At 34.6% G+C, this 20,845-nt stretch overlaps 1 protein-coding gene across 2 annotated transcripts in view; it reads left to right on the forward strand.

The window, feature by feature from the left end:
* LOC117168374 (proline dehydrogenase 1, mitochondrial) overlaps positions 1–20,845 on the forward strand; it is a 226,449-nt gene that overhangs the window by 148,743 nt on the left and 56,861 nt on the right. Inside the window, exons 5-11 of one of the 2 annotated variants that reach the window (XM_033353974.1) lie at positions 13,496–13,680; positions 13,978–13,980; positions 15,056–15,230; positions 15,512–15,622; positions 15,726–15,857; positions 16,005–16,204; positions 16,293–16,381. In XM_033353974.1, the coding sequence (XP_033209865.1) occupies positions 13,496–13,680; positions 13,978–13,980; positions 15,056–15,230; positions 15,512–15,622; positions 15,726–15,857; positions 16,005–16,204; positions 16,293–16,381 (895 nt within the window). The remainder of the gene's footprint in view (positions 1–13,495; positions 13,681–13,977; positions 13,981–15,055; positions 15,231–15,511; positions 15,623–15,725; positions 15,858–16,004; positions 16,205–16,292; positions 16,382–20,845) is intronic. The other variant, XM_033353976.1, reaches the window with a different exon arrangement.

Below are 20,845 nucleotides of genomic sequence, written 5' to 3' on the forward strand. Positions count from 1 at the left end.
GGGCGCATACTTTGAATAAAATATTTGTTATCATTCTCTTGAAATAAATGTGTTTTTTTCTTGAAAAAATACCGGTTTCATATGTATACACCTGGTATTATAGTGACATTAATATAATTTGCCCGGGCGCAGCACAGGATGAGTATTTAAAGAGGACCAAGGATTTGCAAGGTAATCGAACGCAGATGTTCTTAGCTATCAAGAAACACACAATAGTGTCTCCACTCAGACACACAGTACTCGTCACGCTTCAACGTATGTAGCCAAAAGAAGTGGAGTCAGTATTGACATTATTAAAAAAAACTGCAGGTTGGACAGAAAAGACAGCAACTTTTGCTATGTATTACGACCGGGATGTAATAAAAGAGAAGGGAACATTTTCAAAATCAAAAATTTCAAAATCTGTTTTGCTATGTTTCGAGATGTAGAGTTAATTTTTGAACAAAATTAGATGAAAATAACTAAATTTCGACCGTTGTTAGAACCCTTGGGTAGTGACTAACAATTAATATTGTCATTAACAATTTTATAAATATTCACATTCAGTCAATCGATAATACTATAATTATATGTCATTATTTGCTAAAAATTTGCTATCATTAACATCATAATGATTATCAAAGCATGTAACGCTGGCACCCAAATAATAATTATTTAATATCAAGGCAAATAATCGAATTGATACGACGAATGTTCCACCTTTCACGAGCTTCTCTAATAATAAAAAATAATTATTTGTTTACTACATAAAAATTCTTAACTAATTTGCATTAAAACAACTTACAAATCCTTTTGTCTATACATTGTAAAAATTAAGTTGAAATTAAGTGATGAAACATTGCTAATTCTAACGAAATTATTTTCATCGACTTCTTTGTTTATAACAAATTCAATAAAGACTCAAGCTTCTGCAGTTCTACTGAAAAAATATTTATAAATTGTTGTGTCATTTATTCTAGATCTTTTGAAATGAATCTGAATATTTTATAACGAACGGTATTCTTCAAAAGCCAAAAATTTTGTTTGATATTTTGTTTATGAAATAAAAAAGTTTTAAAAATCTTCTTTAAAAATCGGATGTAAACAACATGCAGAATTTTATTAATTTGCATTTATAATAAAAATTAAACATGATGCAAATAATTGTAGTTTAATCATTAATTTTTCCTCAGACACTTTAATTTGCCCTGCTGATTGCGAGAAATACCGTGCTATGTAATACCCGAGAAAATAACTGCCCTTTCAATTTTTTTCTTAAAAATCGACGAAATGTATTTTACAACAAGTAAACTGAGACGTCGAAAAGTTAAATCGGTTAATTAGAACCCAAGATAAGTTATTTAAGAAAAAAAGTTGACCAAAAACTCAAACACCCATATCTCTGCCATTTTTTCGAATTTTCGAAAAATATTTGGTGGGATTTTCTTCACCACAAAGCAATCAGATATCCTGCATTACCGCCACATCCTATCCCGTCACGAACATTTCCACGACCAGATAACATGGACTCCACTAAATGCACAAAATTATACAACAGAACGAAATTACAACAAAATTATACAACACAACGAAATTACTGAAATGATAGTTGTGTTTAATCAATATTACACTGTTGAAAAATTTATTTGATAAATTTGTGAAAATATTATAAATACAATCACTTAGTAATTTTTAAAACGCTTTTACAATATCTTTTCTATAATCTGTGGTCTTTGTTTTTCTCAAGTTTAGGTTGTAAAGAGAAAGTTGTCTCAGTATGCATTCTGTCTTTGCACCAGAAAGTCGTCTTTTAAAATCAGTGAATATATTCTGAAGAAGATAAATGTAAATTTTGGTATAACGTGAATAACAATAACTTTTGAAAGAAGAATTTCCATCTTTAATTTATTTATTTTGATTTCGTTAGATATTTCAAACCGATTAACAGTTAAATAAACTCAAGAATATTGGATTGAGACGTTAATTAAAGTTTTAATTTTTTTTTAAAGATGCAATCATTTCTCAGAAATATTGAAGATGAAAATGTTAATAAATCCTCAATAATTAACTTCAAATTCAATTCTGCTTTTTAGATAATATTAACGTAACATATAAATATGCCCTATTAGTTTCATAGTAAAAATCCCCTGAATAGGGCGCCTAAAAGAACTCGAAGCATGTTGGATCCTGGTAGCATTAAAAGGACGGATAAATAATAAAGAAATGAGAGGGAGGTGGTTGGGATGTCTCTTTCTTTTTTGCCCCTCTTCTTTCAATTGTCATGTATCTGTTTAATGAGCCGTTCTATGATGTTATTTAAAAACATATTTCTCTCATCTCAATTCTTTTTGTGCAATTATTTTGCACAAATTAATGTTCTTGAGTATTTGCTTTTAAAAAAACTTTTTTAAAGAACATACATCTTTCTGAGTCTTCTTCCAATCGATGCTGTTGATATGATGTTTGTGTTTTTTCTCGGAGATAATGATAAATTACACAGGCCGACAAATTTTAAAGCCAGAGACCAGACCTAACATTTCCGAAGGATTTTGATGCGCTGAATCCGAATCCGAGCGGTTACATGTCTTGTCGATCGTGATTTTTATATATAATGAGTTTTAGAATTTCCACGTTACTGTTCATTATAAGAAAAAAAATGAGTTCAAGAACTCCTTGCGCTAAGAAAGTGGATACGTTTTGTCACGTTTGTGGGAAGTATGAAACGGAGAAATACCGTCGATCAATTAATGATTCGATAAAACTGTTATGGGACTTAAATGAAAAATTTGGATAAACCGTGGGTACCAACCTCAATTTGTCATGCTTGTAGATTAAATTTTTCTAATTGGGAAGATGAAAGTACCAAGACGCAGACTGTTATTCAACCAACTGTTTGGCGTGAGCCCAACGATCATGATACTGATTATTACTTTTGCTTATGCAAAACAGGAGGTATTTCTAAAAAGTATTTGGAGAAGATCGCTTACACTGATGTAAAAAGTGTTACACCAGCCAAGATTGGTATTAGAAATCACTCTGAAAACAAAAGTGACTGATCAATTCACGAATCAATGGATACTGACGATCCTAATGCTACTGAAGATTCTTCTCGCGAAGAATCAGATGATGAAAGTCCTAAATTTTTTGACCAAGGCGGATTAGACGATTTTATACGTGACCTTGATCTTCCAAAAGATAAAGCTGAGCTTTGCGTTCCAAGACTCAAAGAGAGGAAACTATTTTTACCTAGCACTAGAGTAACAGTTTACAGAAATAGAGAAGAAAAGTTTATCAAGTACTTTTCAATGGACAGTGGGATTGTGTATTGTAATGATATCGAAGGACTCATTAATTTATATAAAATAAACTTATATACGCCAGAGGATTGGCGTCTTTTCATAGATTCGTCTACAGAAAGTCTGAAAGCAGTACTATTACTTAATGGAAATAAGTGCGCTGCAATTCCAGTAGGTCACTCAACTACACTGAAAGAATCTTACGATACTTTCCAATTACTCCTGATAAAAATAAAATACAATATCCATAATTGCCTTATTTGTAGTGACTTCAAACTGATAAATCTTATAATAGGTTTACAATCAGGAAACATTAAATACTTTTGTTTTCTTTGCATTTGGGACAGTCGTGCAAGGGATGGATAACGAACATTGGATAACGGAGCAATGGGCAGACAGATTAGAGTGGACAGTTGGTCAGTATACTGTTGTTTATGAAAGTCTTGTTGACAGAATGAAAGTATTATTGCCACCACTCCATATAAAACTAGGGTTAATGAAGCAATTTGTGAAATCCCTAAACACCGAAGAAGCATGTTTCAATTATATCAGATCTACATTTCCGCATTTAAGTGATGCCAAAGTTAAGGAAGGTATTTTTGTTGGGCCTGATATAAGAAAACTTATCAAAGATGATGACTTTGTCAAAACCATGACATCAATTGATATGATGCATGGTTGAGTTTCAAAGATGTTGTACAGAAATTTTTAGGGAACAATCGAGATCCAAGGTTTAGAATTATTGTATCTAGTATGTTAAAGAATTTTAAAAGATTAGTTTGTTTAATGAGTATGAAATTACATTTTCTCAAATCTCATTTGGATTATTTCCCAGAAAATGTTGGAGCATTCAGTGAAGAAATGGGCGAACGCTTTCATTAAGACTTTCACCAAAAAGAGCAACATTATCAAGATCGATGCAATGTAAGAATGATGGCCGACTATTGCTGGTTTTTGCAAAGAAATGATAATGACCCTGCTGGTCATAAACGAAAGTCTGTTCAACGATCGTTTGGCATGAAGCGCAAACGTTTCCATAAGAAAACAAGCAATTAGTTTCACCTTCATTTGACATACAATCGTAGGTCTTGCCTTAACTGGCTGGGCAATCGTAAGTCTTGTCTTGATTGGCTGGACGATTCAAATTCTTACCTTGACTGAGTGGGCGATTCAAAGTCTTGCCTCGACTGGCTGGACGATTCAAAGTCTTACCTTGACTGACTGTGCGATAAAAAGTCCTGCCTTTATTGGCTGGGAAATCCAAAGGCTTGCGATAATTGGCTGGGAAACATAAAGTCTTGCCTTATTTGGCTGGAAAATATATTGTGTACTTTCTTGCTTGGCTGGACAATCCCAAGTCGAGGCTTAAGTGGCTGGAAAATATTGAGTCTTGTCTGAGTAAGCTGGAAAATCCTAAGTAAATTTACAATATTAAATGAATAATAATAGTAAAATTTGTTTTTTTCTAAGCCCAAACTGTTTTCCATATTCGCTCTTCTAGGAGTTATAACAAAAAAGTGAGCCAATCGAAAAGGAACCCCCGAAAACCCCTCAGATAATATTTTCAAGGGACAATGGCATACCATCTCAGCGTTAATGGGTTAATACGGTAAATTGAAAAATTTCATTTCAAGGTTAGCCCACTTGTAGTGTGGAATTCAATTATTTCACGAAATGTAAACGACTAAATTCGCTGCTCCCAGGGTTAGGTGGGTTAGCCTGCTTATGATTTGGTAGGGGTGATTTCTGGGTTTAGGTTGATTAGCAGGTAGGTGGGTTAACCCACTTGTTGCATGAAACTTCATTATTCCAAGAAAAATATGCGACTAAACTTATTGTTCCCAGAGTAGAAATGAAAATACACGGGTTCCATATTTTTTATTGTTGTATCAATGTGCAAAGTTTGGTTCCAAACGACTGTACGCTTTTTTGTTGGTATTTTGTACGGGATCCTTTGTTCTTTTTTAAAGCCCTAAATTGTGGACGCCATATTGGATCTTCTAGGGGTTATAACAAAAAACTGACACCGGCAGTAGAAAGGGCACCCTCGAAAACCCCTGAGATAATATTTTGAAGAAAAAATATCGTACCGTCAGCAGCAGAGAATGCGTTGTATAAATCGGAATACCTCAGAGTTAATGGGTTAAAACGCTAAAATAAAAAATTTCAAATTACAATATTTTGGTGTAAAACAAAGATATCCTAATAAATCCAAGTAGGTTTGAAAGGGGAAGATTAGTACTTTCAAATTGCATATTAGCTTTGTGGTAGACATTTTTCTTGTACAGTTACATAACCTCAAAAACAGCTAAAAACCGGGTTTTTTGTACATTTAGGTTAGGTTATCTTGAAAACCTGACGTACAGGTGCAATTTTGAGTTCGGATTCAGATTCAGCACATCAAAATCCTTAGGAAATGTTTGGTCTGCTTTCTGGCTTTCGACTTTTGTCAAATTTTGTCGGCCTGTGTTATCTCAACCATTTTTCACCAACAAGATTTTTAAAGTCTTATAATTTTCAAGGATTAGATAAACATTATTCCTTCTATTCAGAATTTATGGACCAAATATTACTTTTATTTGTTGAGCGAAAAAAAATTAATTCTTTCTTTACGAAGATGAATTCAAATAATTCTAAATTTAATATTTTTTCAATTAAAGAACTACTTACGTATAGGTAAATATTCGCGTTCTACAGAATTACATCATATTCTTAAAACTGCCAAGATTTCTGGATCAGAAAAAGTTCCTCTAAAAATTGAAATTAAAAGAACAGTCATAATTTTCCTAATACTACTAAGTGAGGAGTATTTTTGTACATGTGATTCAAAGTGAAAACATAATTTGCATAGTACAAAATTCGCAACTGTATAATTTCTTAAATTTCTCCAATATTATACAGTGATACACTTACAAGCCTATACATGTCAAAAATTTATAAGTTTTTTTTACAAATTCCAAAATAGTAAACGAGTCTTACCTAATTTTGTCCTTAATTTGCTAAATTTGGTCTATGATATAATTGGTCCTAATTAATAACAATAATTACATTTGCGAATTTCTTAAAAGAGAATAAAGTTTGATGCAAATATTCCATTTAACTCCACTAATTCATTTCTTTCTGAAAAGTAAGAAAAAACTATTTTTCATAAAATTATCAAATATTTTACAATCATGATGTCTCCTATTTCATAATGAAAGGCTTATTTAGGGCTAATTTAATGCCCTATTGCCGAATTTTCGACTCTTCTTTTTTTTTTAATGTGCCTGGTGCTGCCAGCTTTACTTCAAGCCAGCAGCGCCACTCAAGGAATCGGTCAAAAATGATTATATCAAATTCCCCTTTTAACCGAAATTTCCGGCTCCAGGAATCCCTTTAAACCACTGCCCTACCTTCATAATTAAAAAAGGGCCGCGAAGGGCAAAGGGACAAAAACTTAATATTCTATTTTTCTTCCTAACATTAATGAGGGCCTATTTAGGGCTCACTTTTTATCCAACCATGGATTTTACTACTTAGCCATTTTTATAAAATATGCAACGGTGCTGCCAACTTTACTTAAAGCCAGCAGCGCCACTGGAGGAATCGGTCAAAAAATGATTATATCAAATTCCCCTTTTTACAGGAATTTCCGGCTCGAGATATCCCTTCGAACCACTGCCCTGCCTTCAAAATTGAAAAAGGGCCATGAAGGGCAAAGGTACAAAATATACATTTTTGAATTCTGTAAGCATTAATAAGGGACTATATAGCGTTTACTTTTTATCCAACTATGTATTTTAAATAAAATAAATACATTTTTAATATTTTGTTGACTGGAAGCGGTCCGATTTTTCCGTTGCCCTTTTTTTCTTATATATGATATTGTGGCATCTAAACGTTGCAAAAATACGTGACGGACACAATTAAATCCATTGTTCACCCTGGAATAATTTAGGGCTCATTATGGATTAATTTGGGCTCGTGTTCCCAAATTTAGGTCTCCATTGTTTAGAAAAATAATAATATAAGATTCTAAAATTTGGGATCACGGGTTCAAATAAGTCCATAATGAGCCCTAATTTATGCAAGGGGAAAGAACGTCCGGTCGACAATATTGCAGGAGCCTTAAATGAACCTGAATTTATTTATTTCTTGTAAGATTTTTGTTTAAACGAATTTTTTAAAAATTTAGATTATGACAGTTCTAGAGTCCTAAATGAGCCTTAGATCCTATAGATTTTCACGATTACAAGCATCTAAAATTGGATTTAAAAAGTTCAAAATTAGAATAAGTATGAATCATCTCGTAAACGATAAGCAATAGCTAAAAAAGGTTAGCATTGTTAGAATGTTCATCAAAGGAATGTACTGTATGAATAATAAAAAAGAAATATAACAATCTGAAGGTCTAAAAGTAAAGTATAGTGGCCTTTTTCAATTTTGAAGGTAGGGCAGTGGTTCAAAGGGATATTTCGAGCCGGCAATCAGCCGGAAATTCCTGTAAAAAGGGAAATTTTATATAATGATTTTTTGACCAATTCCTCCAGTGGTGCTGCTGGCTTGAAGTAAAGTTGGCAGCACCATGCATATTTAAAACAAATGAAGAGTCGAAAAATCGGCAATAGGGCATTAAATTAGCCCTAAATGAGCCCTTAATTATGAAATAGGAGACATCATGATTTGATGAACTGGTGCTGTCAGGTCTACAAAGCTTCGTTTGCCGGAGGGGGTATTTTGCAGGCCACGGTCGTAAAAGTCTACTTTTACAGAGTGCGCGCATGCGCTTTTGGTCCAAGTGGCGACACTCCTAGCTCTCTCTTTTGACACATGCGCAGTTCATATGAATAATGTTTGTAGGCTGTTGCCGACCGGCAACACGCAGCAACTCGTTTAATTGCACGAAATTCCGCGAGTGTTTCGTCAACCGCTAACAATTGTGTGAAGATGACAAACATGTCTATACTATGGCTGGCATGAAACTCACATCCTGCATTTAATCTTATGTTCAATTTTAGTTATAGTTATTCAAAATTATTGTGGTTTGTATTTTTACTTACGGGTGGACGTCGCTTCCCGAACCCCCTACAGAGGCACCACCCTTCGGCCCCGCCGGGGCTCCGCCCCGGACCCCAGTCCCTCCCTCCTCCCTTTCCGAAATTTGCCCTCGAGTCCCACTCGCATACGAAAACCATTCCGTTTTTGGATAAAATATCGTGTGTCACTCCTCGGCGAACCGTTGACGACGTCCATTGTTTACAGTATTCGGCTACGCGCCGATATAAGCCTCGTACTGCAAACATCGGCCTCGGCCGTCAAAGCCGTGGTCTGCTGAGTCGTATCACAGTATACTATTTGGTCCTTATCCAGTTTTCATTCTCTCATTTTTATAAGTTCTCAAATTCCAGTGCGAACATTTTTCGTAATTTTGTCATTTCAAATAATAGATATATTGCACTTACTAAACATATAGAGATCTTCGAGAACGCGTGCTTTTATGACCTTATCAATATTTTATATTTGAAAGCGTATCGAAAAAAACTCACTTTTTTTGAACCTGTAAAATTTTATTTTTGCTCCTAATCCCGTCGTCGTTTTCATGCCTTCATTTATTGTAAAGTTTGAAGAAAATGTTCTAACAGTGTGTCGTAAGAAAACAAAGTATCCATACCACAAGTGTGAAGCTATTTCAGTATACGCATACAATTGTTTATTTTATTTATTTTTATCAAAGAATGAAGTGATCTGCTGGTATTAATATAGATATTCTATATTGTTTTTATTCCATGTCCTTATAGCGTCATTAAAATGTTTTATTTTAATTTTTACCAATTATTACATCGATCGGTTTATATAAGTCGATGCCAGAATTTATTTCCTATATTAGAAAGACATGGGCTTTAGTTTTTTAAAATTGTCCAGACCATAAAAAAAATGATTAGACTACGTCTTTTTAGTATCAGAACCAAATTTTGAAATTGTCTTCATTGCAACCGTCAACATAAGCTTCATCCTTCATACTATATTTTTACATACATGGATCTCATATCGTAAACGATTGGAACATTGTTCCGAATCCTCCCGAGTAAAAATGCTTCGGCTTGAGTTCGACTTAATTATGCATTGAGTTCGTCTCCAAGACATCGATGTCTGGCTGCGTCTCAAAACTGAGTCGAGACATAGGCCTTCGTCTTTCTTTTATGGCCACGACAGGTAAAACGACGTTTACTTGTCTTAAGTCGAGCCTTGTCTTGACTAAGACGACGTTTACTTGACTCAAGACGAGCCTTGTTTTGGCTGAGATTATCAAACCTTTTTTGGCTCATAAATGAGATTAAAATTGATGAATGAAAAATTTGTAATTATTAAATTAGTTATTTTTTATTTAAAATTTTCAGAATTGATGGGTCTGAACGAGTATAGCCCTTAAAAATGTTCTTAAAACAAAACGAAATGTAACTTTCTAGAAGGATCTCCTAAATTGTATAAAAATATACAAGATTGTTTAACCATTAACGAAGATTAGCTTTTATGACTGTTAGAATTACCCTTTTTGTTAGGGCAGGTATACGCTCGAAGTTATAAACCTCACGTGTTGGAGTCATACAAATTCGACTCAAGAGATAAATTTGTGTTTTCAAGACATAAAAACTTGCCTTCAAGACATAAATTGAAGTCTGGCTCCGTATCAAAACTGAGACATGCTCAAGTCGACCTTTTCGACTTCAGCATGTCTTGATCGGGGGCAATTCAAGTCGAACTCAAGTCGAACCATTTTTATTCGGGCTCTCCCCCTTAAAAGATTCTACCTATTTTTCGGATGTCCCCTTATTTTGAAATGAATCGCACAGTATTTTTCTTCAGTCCAAGAAATATTGTTCAATTTCAGCGGCCCCACATTCGACGCCATTGTATTATTATTCCCTTTATACCAAAGAGGATATAATGTTCTTTCGGCACCATAATTTTAAATTTAAGCCTTCGAAATAATTTAATCTGGGCGCGAATTCTTTCTTGAACCAGAAATAAAAAAAGGACGTAGATTGAGCGGTATGTCAATAGGAAACAAAATAATTAGAATTCTAAGTTTCAAATTGTAATTCTAAGTTATAAAAAGTAAACTTATACCAAAAACGGAATAAGTGAGTTTACGTTGTACCGGTTTGAATTTATCATCAAATCCAGCTAGATAAATGACCTGTAAAAGCTTTAGAGGGGCTGGTTTGCGAATGCAAAAAGATTTTTGTACGATAAAAATGGTTACTCGATCAATTCTACTTTACTTTGTCTTACTTTTTTTTAAAACGAACTTTAATTTGCTATTCCCTTGCAATACAATTTTACCTTTAAATGTTTGATTAACAATTCAGAATTTTTTCTAAAAAAACAAAATCAGTATTCCATATTTTTAACTTTTTTTCAAAAACAACATAATATGACAATTCAAGACTTTTACATTTACAATCCATAAGTATTTTATCATACAATTCTGTATAATCCTAATATTAGACTTAGTTCCATTCGTTTCTCGATGCTCCACATGCTTGAGAATTGGGTGTTAGGGTCGGGATGACGAATTGGTTTTGCAAAAGCATGCACTGTTAGAAATATCTTGAAAATTCAACCAGTTTTCAACCACTTTTGTGCTTAAAATCTCGTTCATTTGTCAGAATGAAAAAAAAATTATTCAACAGTAGTTGAAAATTTGTTCGCACTATGTGCCGAAGCATGCACAACCACACACTGTTAGAAATATGTTGAAAATTCAACCACTTTTCAACTACTTCGTGTTTGATATCTCTTTCATTCAGAGAATTGCAATAAAATTCAATCAAATGTAGTTGAAAAATAATCAAGACGTATGCGCATATACACATGCGCCATGTACTTCCCCCGAAGCCAGACCCCGATGTGACAAAATCCGACGAGACCTTGTTTGTATCGTGAGATCCATTAAATTAACAAAGAACATAATATAATATTTAGGAAATAAAGCAGCTTTAAAGAAGAAGAACCAAAGGTACGTTGAAATAATATTATCACAATGAGAAAATTTTATTCATATTATCGGTACTAACTACTGTATGCTCTTTCAGGTTATGATTACAAACACGGAAACGAAATTAATTATGGTAATATAATTCCATGTGCCTGTTCTTTTTTCTTCTTTAAAGCTGCTTATTTTTCTGAATATTATATGTACTTTATTATTAATATTAATCATGATTCCTTATCAGGATTCTTGTGGTACAGTTAGTGTATTTCAAAGCACACCATTTTTAAAGAATCTTAATGGGTTTTATTAAAGATTTTTGATTATTTAAAATTCTTAAATGAAACCTATTCATTTCCCTCCAAAATTTATCTGCTTTTAAATAAACTAACTGTGCTGAATAATTTGTTTTCGTTTTACTGAAATCTCAATTACATGTAGTTGAATTTTCAACTGCATGTTCATTCACACGTAGTAGAAATTTCAACAACCGTAATTGTATAAAACTTTAACCACATGTGGTTGAAAATTCAACCAGATATTTCTAATAGTGTGAGAGGAATCGACAATAAATTCTGAAAATGAAGGGTAAATCACCTAATTTAGGTTTCAACAATTTCAGGGGACACTAGAATATTCAGGAATCAATTTTGGAGTGCGACAAGAAAAATGATGGTGCGCGTATTGAAATTAAAAAATCGATAATGCACATAATGCGCGGTCCAGAATACAGCTAAAAATATTAAAAGAAGCCTGTTGGGAAGTTTATTAAATTCTGCGTTAAATAAGCCCTACTTGAAGTAATTTGACTATTTGGGTATTGAATTATCACATGAGAAAGCCAAAAATAAAATTCCAACTTTTAAGGAATTTCGTACTTCACCTTCAATTCTTAGCAGAAGCTAGGAACATGAATTTAATAATAATTTAGTATTTCACAAAAGTGATCACCAGCATTTCACCTTTCATTTGAGCTGTTTAACATTGAAAAATCTTCACGGGTTCATGAAATAATAATTCGGATGTGCGATCATGCTAAATTTAAAACAAATTACCACATCGTTGAAGTACTGAATTCCTTAAAAATTATAATGTTATTTTTGTCTTTCTTATCTATATCCTGGACGACGCTATCACCTTTCAAAGTCAAAGCTAATTTTTAATAAGTCACGCGGTTAGTGGTCTTATACTATCCGTCGATAATGTACAAATTCCAGTAGTCAATTCATGATAATAAATTTCAGGTTATAACAATATATCCATTGGTAACTAGTCACAGGAAACCTCGTGGCAACGCGTGACTATTTTAAAACTGAATTTCGGCTTACTAGGCCAACAAAAATAAAGTTTCTCAGGACTTTTGTCGCCAGGAAAATAAAGTTATCGGCTTTATGGGCCAACAAAAATATTTTAAAAATTTAAAATATTAAATGTCAAGTAAATGAAATAACAGAGATTTTTCACGTTATTGTAAAGGGTTAGGTATACAGCACTGATTTATCGAACAGGTAATTCTTAAAATAAGGTTCGTCCTCCTTAGGGTTTCCTATTTTCTATCTCTTAAAATTTCAGCGAAAAATATTTATTATTCTGTACAAGGACCCCAGAAAACGTAAAAGTTCGTTTCCCTAAAGCCATATGATACTAAACAGATTCCCACATAGCGTTTCTCAGTTTCTTCGTAGTAATCGTTTACATATTACGTAACGCTTGTTTTCATTCTTTAAATGAAGACGAGAATAGAATTGTCTGAGAGCCAAAAGGGATACAACGATATAAATAAAAGAAAAACGCGTTACATAATATATGAACGATCCTGTAGTGCCCTTTATTTAATTTTCAAACATTTTAAACTAGGTATCTCACTTCGTGTGGACCTCAGTTGTTTTTTGTTGTGGAAAGAAGTTATGGTAAAATAGGATTCGCAAAAGTATGATATGGCCTTAAGGAGAATGAGAAAACTTTTAAGTGTATTTTAGAAGATATTTTTATATAATATGACATATTAAAAAAATTAAAACGTAATAGACTTAGTTTGGAAACACGCGAATTAAAAAATATGCTTATTTCAATAAGAATATGCAGAATATGGTTGCAAACTTACTTTAGACGAGATTCAATGGATCGACGAAGAATATCCACTTGATTTAAACAGTAGTTAACCCTCCAGGATTTTTCAAAATTTTTATATTGTAACTAATAAATAAATACATACCTAATGAATTAAATTAATTCTACCCTCTTTCAGCTTCAATTATCCGAAGTAATTATGCGAGCGCGTCAGTACATGTCGGACGTGGTTGGCGGTGAAGGCGCCGTTTTGGACCATCACGCAAAACCTGATGACTTTAAAAAGAAGTTTGCAGAGGCTCAAATTAAGGATGCAGTGCCTGTACAAAGGTTCCTTGACAAAATACAATCGGATAAAGAAGGGTACGTTGAACACTCGCGTTATTTTACTCAAGTACTGCTGCAAAAAACTTCGAAAACGACATGCTACGTTTGTTTTGTCAAAAAACGTAAACCATACGCTAATATCCGTACTAAAATTGCACCGCAAGGTTTTTTACATGTTACCTTAATCCAGTTACCACATAATTACATGTGCACTCTCTCACTCTTCCAAAAAGAGCATAGATTTTCGAATTTAGTTTTCTCAGAATATTAGTGAATAAGTTTGCTAATGGTATGTTTTCTTTATTTCATGAAAATGGTCTCTTGGACATGCAGAAAGTAAGAATACAACTTTTTATGTATTTACACCTTTCAATAACATTCTACAAACAATTCGTGTTTATTTTTTAGCCTTGTTTAATCTTATTGAATATGCTACTTAACTTCTCCGTTCTGCAGCGGTTTCCAAATTGATCAAAACATGAATTTGAAAGAGAATTTAAAATTGGATTTTTTGAATTACCGTGACTGGAGAATACGTGGTTTTGTTCATATTTGATGTAGTAAGAAAATAGTGGTGATAGTAGTAGCAGTAGAACTGCTTCTTTCTTTTACTTTCCTCTTGGTCTTAAAGGAATTTTGTAAATTTATTTATATTTGCCTAATCGTATCCTTTCGTTAGTTTAATTTTACTTAACTGTTTTAACATTTTGAAATTACTAAAAAAAATTGTGTAGTAAATAAATAGACGGGGCTCTTTAGTTTTATTGTCTTCATAATTAAAAGTTAATCTGCACGTGTAATTTTAAATTAGCAGAAATTACCTGAAGAAAGGATTTCATTATTCAATGTTTAAATTTTTTTAATAGTGTTCTCAATTTTTTTAGTGAACTGAGTCGTGTACTTTACTTTACGTATATATATTTTTTAATAATTTGGTGTTACGAAAAAAAAACATTGTATTTTGTTATTTTATGTATGTTTTTTTTCTTCGAGATGGTTCTAAATATCTTCTAGATAAACTAATTTAGACAAAAGCTAGTATTGTTTGCCCAAGAAACTCCTTTAAAGCTTTCTTTCAGTTTCATTATGTCTTCTTCACAAATTAATAGTTTAGTAAAGTAATATAATCATATACAATAAGTAATTATATTGGTGTATTAAACCACTTCTGTTGATCTAACCTGCTGCAACCATTTTCAGAGATTAGTTTAGTTTGCTTTTGTTCACATACATGTATTACTTTTCAGCCTTTTAATTTTCATTTTCAGAGAATAGATTCACATTACTTATTTGTAATTATTGATGTTTAACTTATTTTTATCGAAATATTTTTTACAATTTCCGAATTATACACGCAATATTTTCTGCAATGGAAAACAATATAAATTCTAATTCATTATTTTTGATGCAGTGTAATTCACTTGTTTCCCTGGAGTGGAATCCTCGATGAGAACTACGAACTATGTGATACTTTCCAAGTCCCAGACATTAAGACTGGAAAAATGGTGAAATTGATGTCACAGCTGACATCAAAGGAGGAAGAGATGTTTAGGAACATGGTTAGAAGATTGAACACGATTGTCTCGGTATGTTTACGTTTTTGATTTTATAAACCGCAAAGTGACCGTGGATTTCTGTCTATCAGGTCTTACTATTTTTTGTTCTATTTTTTTAACATGAAAAAATGTAAAAATTAGAAAATAAATGGAGATTTTTTCTATATCTAAGTACAAAAAATTGACCCTTTTTTTAATTTGAAGAATAAAGTATAAATATTTACATATTTATTGTTTTAATAATTAATGATTAAAAACAACGTAATTAAAAGGTCCTCGCGGAGCATTTGTCAATACACAATTTTTTGTAGGTTGCTGACAAGCTGAATGTCAGAATAATGATCGACGCGGAGCAGACGTACTTCCAACCTGCGATATCGCGGCTAACATTGGAGATGATGCGCAAGTACAATACAAAAAAGGTAATTACTATATTTGTGCCAAGAGTGCCATAAAATATGTGTTATTGCAGAGGTTATCAGTGAATGAGCTCTCAAACTCAATGTGTGGTCTACCTCCTCCTAGGCCGTGGTGTTCAACACATATCAGACATACCTTAAAGATGCTTATAACGAAGTCAAGACTGATCTTGAACAGGCCGAGCGTCAAAATTTCTACTTTGGCGCTAAAATCGTACGCGGTGCTTATATCGAACAGGTATGTACACTCTTTTTAGTCATCTGAATGCGGATATCACGAATTCTGATTGGCAGTATTCAAGCCTTTTCTGAACTCTAGAAATTTAAAATGTGTTTAAAGAAATCACTATTGGCAGAAAATATGTTTTTATTATTGCCTTAAAAGGAAAGAGCACGAGCTGCCGCCATGGGTTATCCTGACCCAACAAATCCCACATATGACGCCACTACGGAGTGTTATCACAGGACGTTAATGGAATGTTTACGGAGAATGAAACAGTACAAAGATAAGGGTGAAGATCCTAAGAAAATCGGAATCATGGTGGCTTCCCATAATGAAGATACTGTGCGTTTTGCAATTGAAAAGTAAGTAATTCTAGGGATTATACTAATTTGTCCTCTACTGTTATATTATTAATACGATGGTTGTTCAAAAAATTAAACATTCTTCCAGAATGAAGGAAATAGGAATTTCGCCTGAGGATAAGGTCATTTGCTTTGGTCAGCTGTTTGGCATGTGTGATTATATCACATTCCCTCTTGGTAAGTATTCTTTAGATGTATAAAAAGTAATACACATTTTAAATCAATTTCCAACAATTTTATAGGAGAACCATTTTTATTCCTACCCTAAAAATAGGTCGGATTAAAACGCAGTGACAATTATTGCTCTTTGAATGCGAAGTTATCAAAAAGCAAATTTTTAGAGAACACCTCGTTAAATGCAAACTCTCGCATTTAAAAGTATTGGGCTATCGTCCCAATCCGAAGTTTTCGCAAATGGTCAAGGCGCATGTAGAACAAAAGCCTATATGTTTGCGACCAAGATTTTGGAAGCCCTGTGTGTGTAAACAATCGTCAAAGATACTAAAAAAAACGTTTTTTGTTTATTGCAACTAACCTATATGTGTGTGAAACAAAAATTTAGTGAAGAAATGTAGGTCTTACAAATAGCTACAAAAATACAATTATTGTTACAATACAGTGAAATCTCGATATAACGCTCTTGAAGGGACAGGTCGACAGGAGAATTAGAAAAGGTAAAGCGCTATATGCGGGCGCGTTATATCGAGATTTCACTGTAATTAGTTAACAATTTTTAAAATTTGAGAAAATATGTCCCTTACCACCGTTAAAAAGTGCGCAAAACTTCAGCCCGAAGTAATAATTAGTTTTCATAAGAACTCATTTGTGATAAAAAGTTGACATTTTTTCAACGGAATTTCTACAGATTTGGCCGATAGGATCTCAACGAAAAGTGGGTTATTGTCCTCTACAGGAGTTTTGCTATCAAGTACACTTAGCGGCGAAACGATTTTTGAACATTAAAAAGCACAAAAAATGACTTACGAAAAATGTGAAGTTTTCGTCTTACAACAAATGAAATAACTACGTCAATTTTCATATTATAAAGCTCAATTTTATACCAAATACAGTAAAAGATTTCTACTAATTTTTATAAAATTCACGCATATATGCACTCTAAATGGGGGAGAAGCTGTGGTATGCCAGAAGTTCGCGCCGGAATTAAATCCATGTGTTCAAATTGTAAAGAGTTGTAATGTCTCAGCATTAAATTGATGTATCGAGATGTCTTTCTATGATGGACTAGCTTTCCGTGCTTCTCGCAAAAGTTATATCTAATACCTTTAGTTTAAAACTATTTTATTTATCTGTCCTAATATTGTAATTAATTGTATTGGATTGGCTAATATATACATTAGTCTTTTGAAGATTTACATATGAAAAATTACTTTAGGAAAAAAATCCAAAAATATTGTCTAATAAGAATACATACGCGACAGCAGCTTCTCCGACTTTGCCGCCAACAGATCGTGCCAATCCTCCCATAATCAATCACCATAATCAACAACAAAATAATAATACATTTCCTTGAAAATTTAATAACAAATAGTACAGCTCTCATTCTGTACTTAATGTAAATTTCAGTTTTGTAGGTTGAAAATGGCAGTAGAAGTAATTTAAAAAAAAAATATATATATATATATATATGCCCTCCTTCCTCTTGAAGTACAACTATTTTTTGTTTTTGAAAATGTGTTACATATTTTCAAAAACAAAAAATAGTTGTGCCGACCGGGCAAATTTTGAATGAGACAAAAGGGGCATTATTTTTTCATTTTGTACAGATTTATCTTTATCATAAACATTTTTTTCAAAAAATTTATATTCTACCTTAAACAATGGAGATCAAAAATAAATTTGTACATTTATTGCAAATGTCGGTTTTTCTCTAAAAAATTATTCTTATCAATTTGTATAGAATAATTATAACGGCATTAACAGTTAATTCCTAGGCTAATTCCACAAACAAGAATTAAAACCAATTGTTAAAAAAATTATATTACTTAATATTTTCATGCGTTCTTTACATGCATCTGCAGATTTTAACTGTTTGAATTTTATTATTATTAATATTCTGGGTTGAGACCGTCACATCCCCTGACGCTTGGGTGATCTCGCTGCGTCCCCTTATAATTCTTAAGCGTGGCCCCAAAGCCCTCACTATAGGGAGAGGACCGCAGCCACGCTGTTGGCTGATATTTCAGACTCATTGATGCAGTAACTGCCTGTGAGTATTATAGGTTTCCCCGCAATCGCAGGGAAGTGACAGAGAATATTAGTAGAAGTCTCATTATCTTTTCCGCACCGACGACAGAGGGGACTTTCTTCAGACCTTATGTCTGTGATACCGGAAGTTTCCATGTCCTATAAACATTTCTATTAGGACCTTGACTTCATTCCTCCCGAGCTTGAGTATTTCCTTTGCTCGATCAGGGTTTAGCTTTGAGTCCAAGAGTGTTTTAGCCTGTCTGTAACCAGAGACCAAACCCCACTCGTTCTGATGTTCCTGGATCAGCCAACTGTTAATATCTTCAGTGACAAGCTTACTGGAAATGCCTACAACTAGCTCAGGTCCAGTAAAATTTTCCTTTGCTGCTAGCTTTTCTAACCTGTCCGATTACCCATTGCCACTGTGTCCAGGGATCCAGAGCAGAGTGACTCGATTTTTTGTCGTTAGCTTATTCAGTGCCTCAAAGCACTCCCATACTAGTAGCGACGTGGTCGGTGTTCAATTCAAAGTCATTATAGCAGTCCTACTGTCTGAGCAGATGCGAATGTTTCTTTTATTGCTATACTCCATTGCCTTATAGGCGCGCTGAAGCAAGGCTATAATATCAAATTGTAGGACTATTGCGTAGGACACCATCGCATTTGTGAAGGCCATTCCGTTCCTTCTACGCTATACACCTGCTCCAGCGTTCTCCTTGATCCTGGAGCCATCTGGGCAGGTGTGCCTCACTGTTAGCCCATTCCTCTTTTGTGGATAGGCTAACTTGGTATTTCTTGTCGAAAAGGTAGCGACGAGTAGACATTTTGTCCCTGAGCATGCTCAATGTCGGCCTCCTCGCGATGTCGATTGGTATCGACCCCTGACTCGTGAGTAGATGAAGCAGTTCATCGACTACCAGGCACCACAGCAAGGATGATAAAACACCTTCCTGCGGAGGTCCCGAGTTCACGGTTCACATAAAGTGGTATCGCCCTTAGTCGTGGTTAAATTCCTATTGGCTAACATATGGCAGGTCCATTCTACGACTGCAGTAGGCACACACTGTCCGATCCTGGCCGCCCTGATTACCTTTCCAGAGGTGTAGTTAAAGGATCCTTCGATCTTCATGAAGCTTCCAATAGCGAGGCCTTTCTGCTTCAGTTGTACTTCAATTAGGTTAACTGCTGCGCTTAGGGCCGTCTTAGTAGAGTGACCAGTCCTATAGGCGTGTTGTTGCTTGTGAAGAGGACTACCTGATAAGACCTTATCGCGAGTCTTTCCACTGTTTTTAGTAGGAAAGATGTGAGGCTAATAAGTCGGAAATCCTTGGGTGAAGTATAACTGATCCTGCCTGCTTTCGGAATGAAGACTACTCTCGCACCCTTCCATGCCGTCGGAACATAATCCAATGTCAGACTAGCCCTAGGAAGTCTCACAATCGGCCCAATGATGATCTTACTAGCCCCCCGTAAGGGGACTGGATGTATGCCATCCGGACTAGGAAACAATCTCGTTGGCTAGCCGCCATTTCGGGCCCGTTTGGGCCGCAGGCGGCTTTGATTGCCTCAGAAGTGTCGTCCCCCCTTCTCCTCACTTTGTGAAGTCCGGAAAATGTGCCTTGATCAGGTGAACTAAGGTACCCATGTCAGACTCTTGAGTAACCCCCGCCGGTCAATTTCAGAGTGCCGAAAATAGCATACGGATTTTGAGAAAGCAGCTTATCCAGTCTGGCCGCTTCTGCACCTTTCTCGATATCAGTGCAAAAGTTGGTCCAGCTTTCATGCTTTGCCTTACGTATTGCACTCCTATACTCATTCCTCATCGATGTAAATGCAGTCCATAGTTCCTTCGGTTTGCCAGAACTGGCATGTCTGAACCTCTCTCTGGTTTCCCTGCGAAGCTCTTCGAGTTTCACATTCCACCAGTGTGCCTCTCCAGCCTTTCGGACTTTTAAAGGTCGACAATTACTTTCATAAGTAGATTTAATGGCTTCCGTGAAAATCTTAGCCGCCATCACCAGGGTATCCACGTCTCTAATTGGCCTGGGCATCCCTGAAACTGCACTTCTTAGTTCTGTGGAAAACCGACCCCAGTCCGTTCTTCTTGGATTTCTGACCCATTTAGAGCCGATCGGTACAGCGGATTCCAACAAGAACTCTATCTGTGAGTGATCTATGATCTATGAGTTAGCATCGAACCGCAACAGAAGAGGAGGACCCCTTACCTTGCAGTATTCCACCAGTGTACGTACCTGCGCTGGTGAATTGGTATCGCTGTTATATGGAAAGTAAGCAGATTCCATGACTAGCCTTCCTATTCCTTTAAGATCCTTGAGTATCATCATCAGGTCTCTAGAAAATAGCTCAAGCGGCGAAACGACGTTGACTCCCTTCGCCAGTATGCAAGTCCTTGGATTGGTCGCCTTGGTGTCC

Source organism: Belonocnema kinseyi, chromosome 2, assembly GCF_010883055.1.
Source record: "Belonocnema kinseyi isolate 2016_QV_RU_SX_M_011 chromosome 2, B_treatae_v1, whole genome shotgun sequence".
Lineage (NCBI taxonomy): Eukaryota > Metazoa > Arthropoda > Insecta > Hymenoptera > Cynipidae > Belonocnema > Belonocnema kinseyi.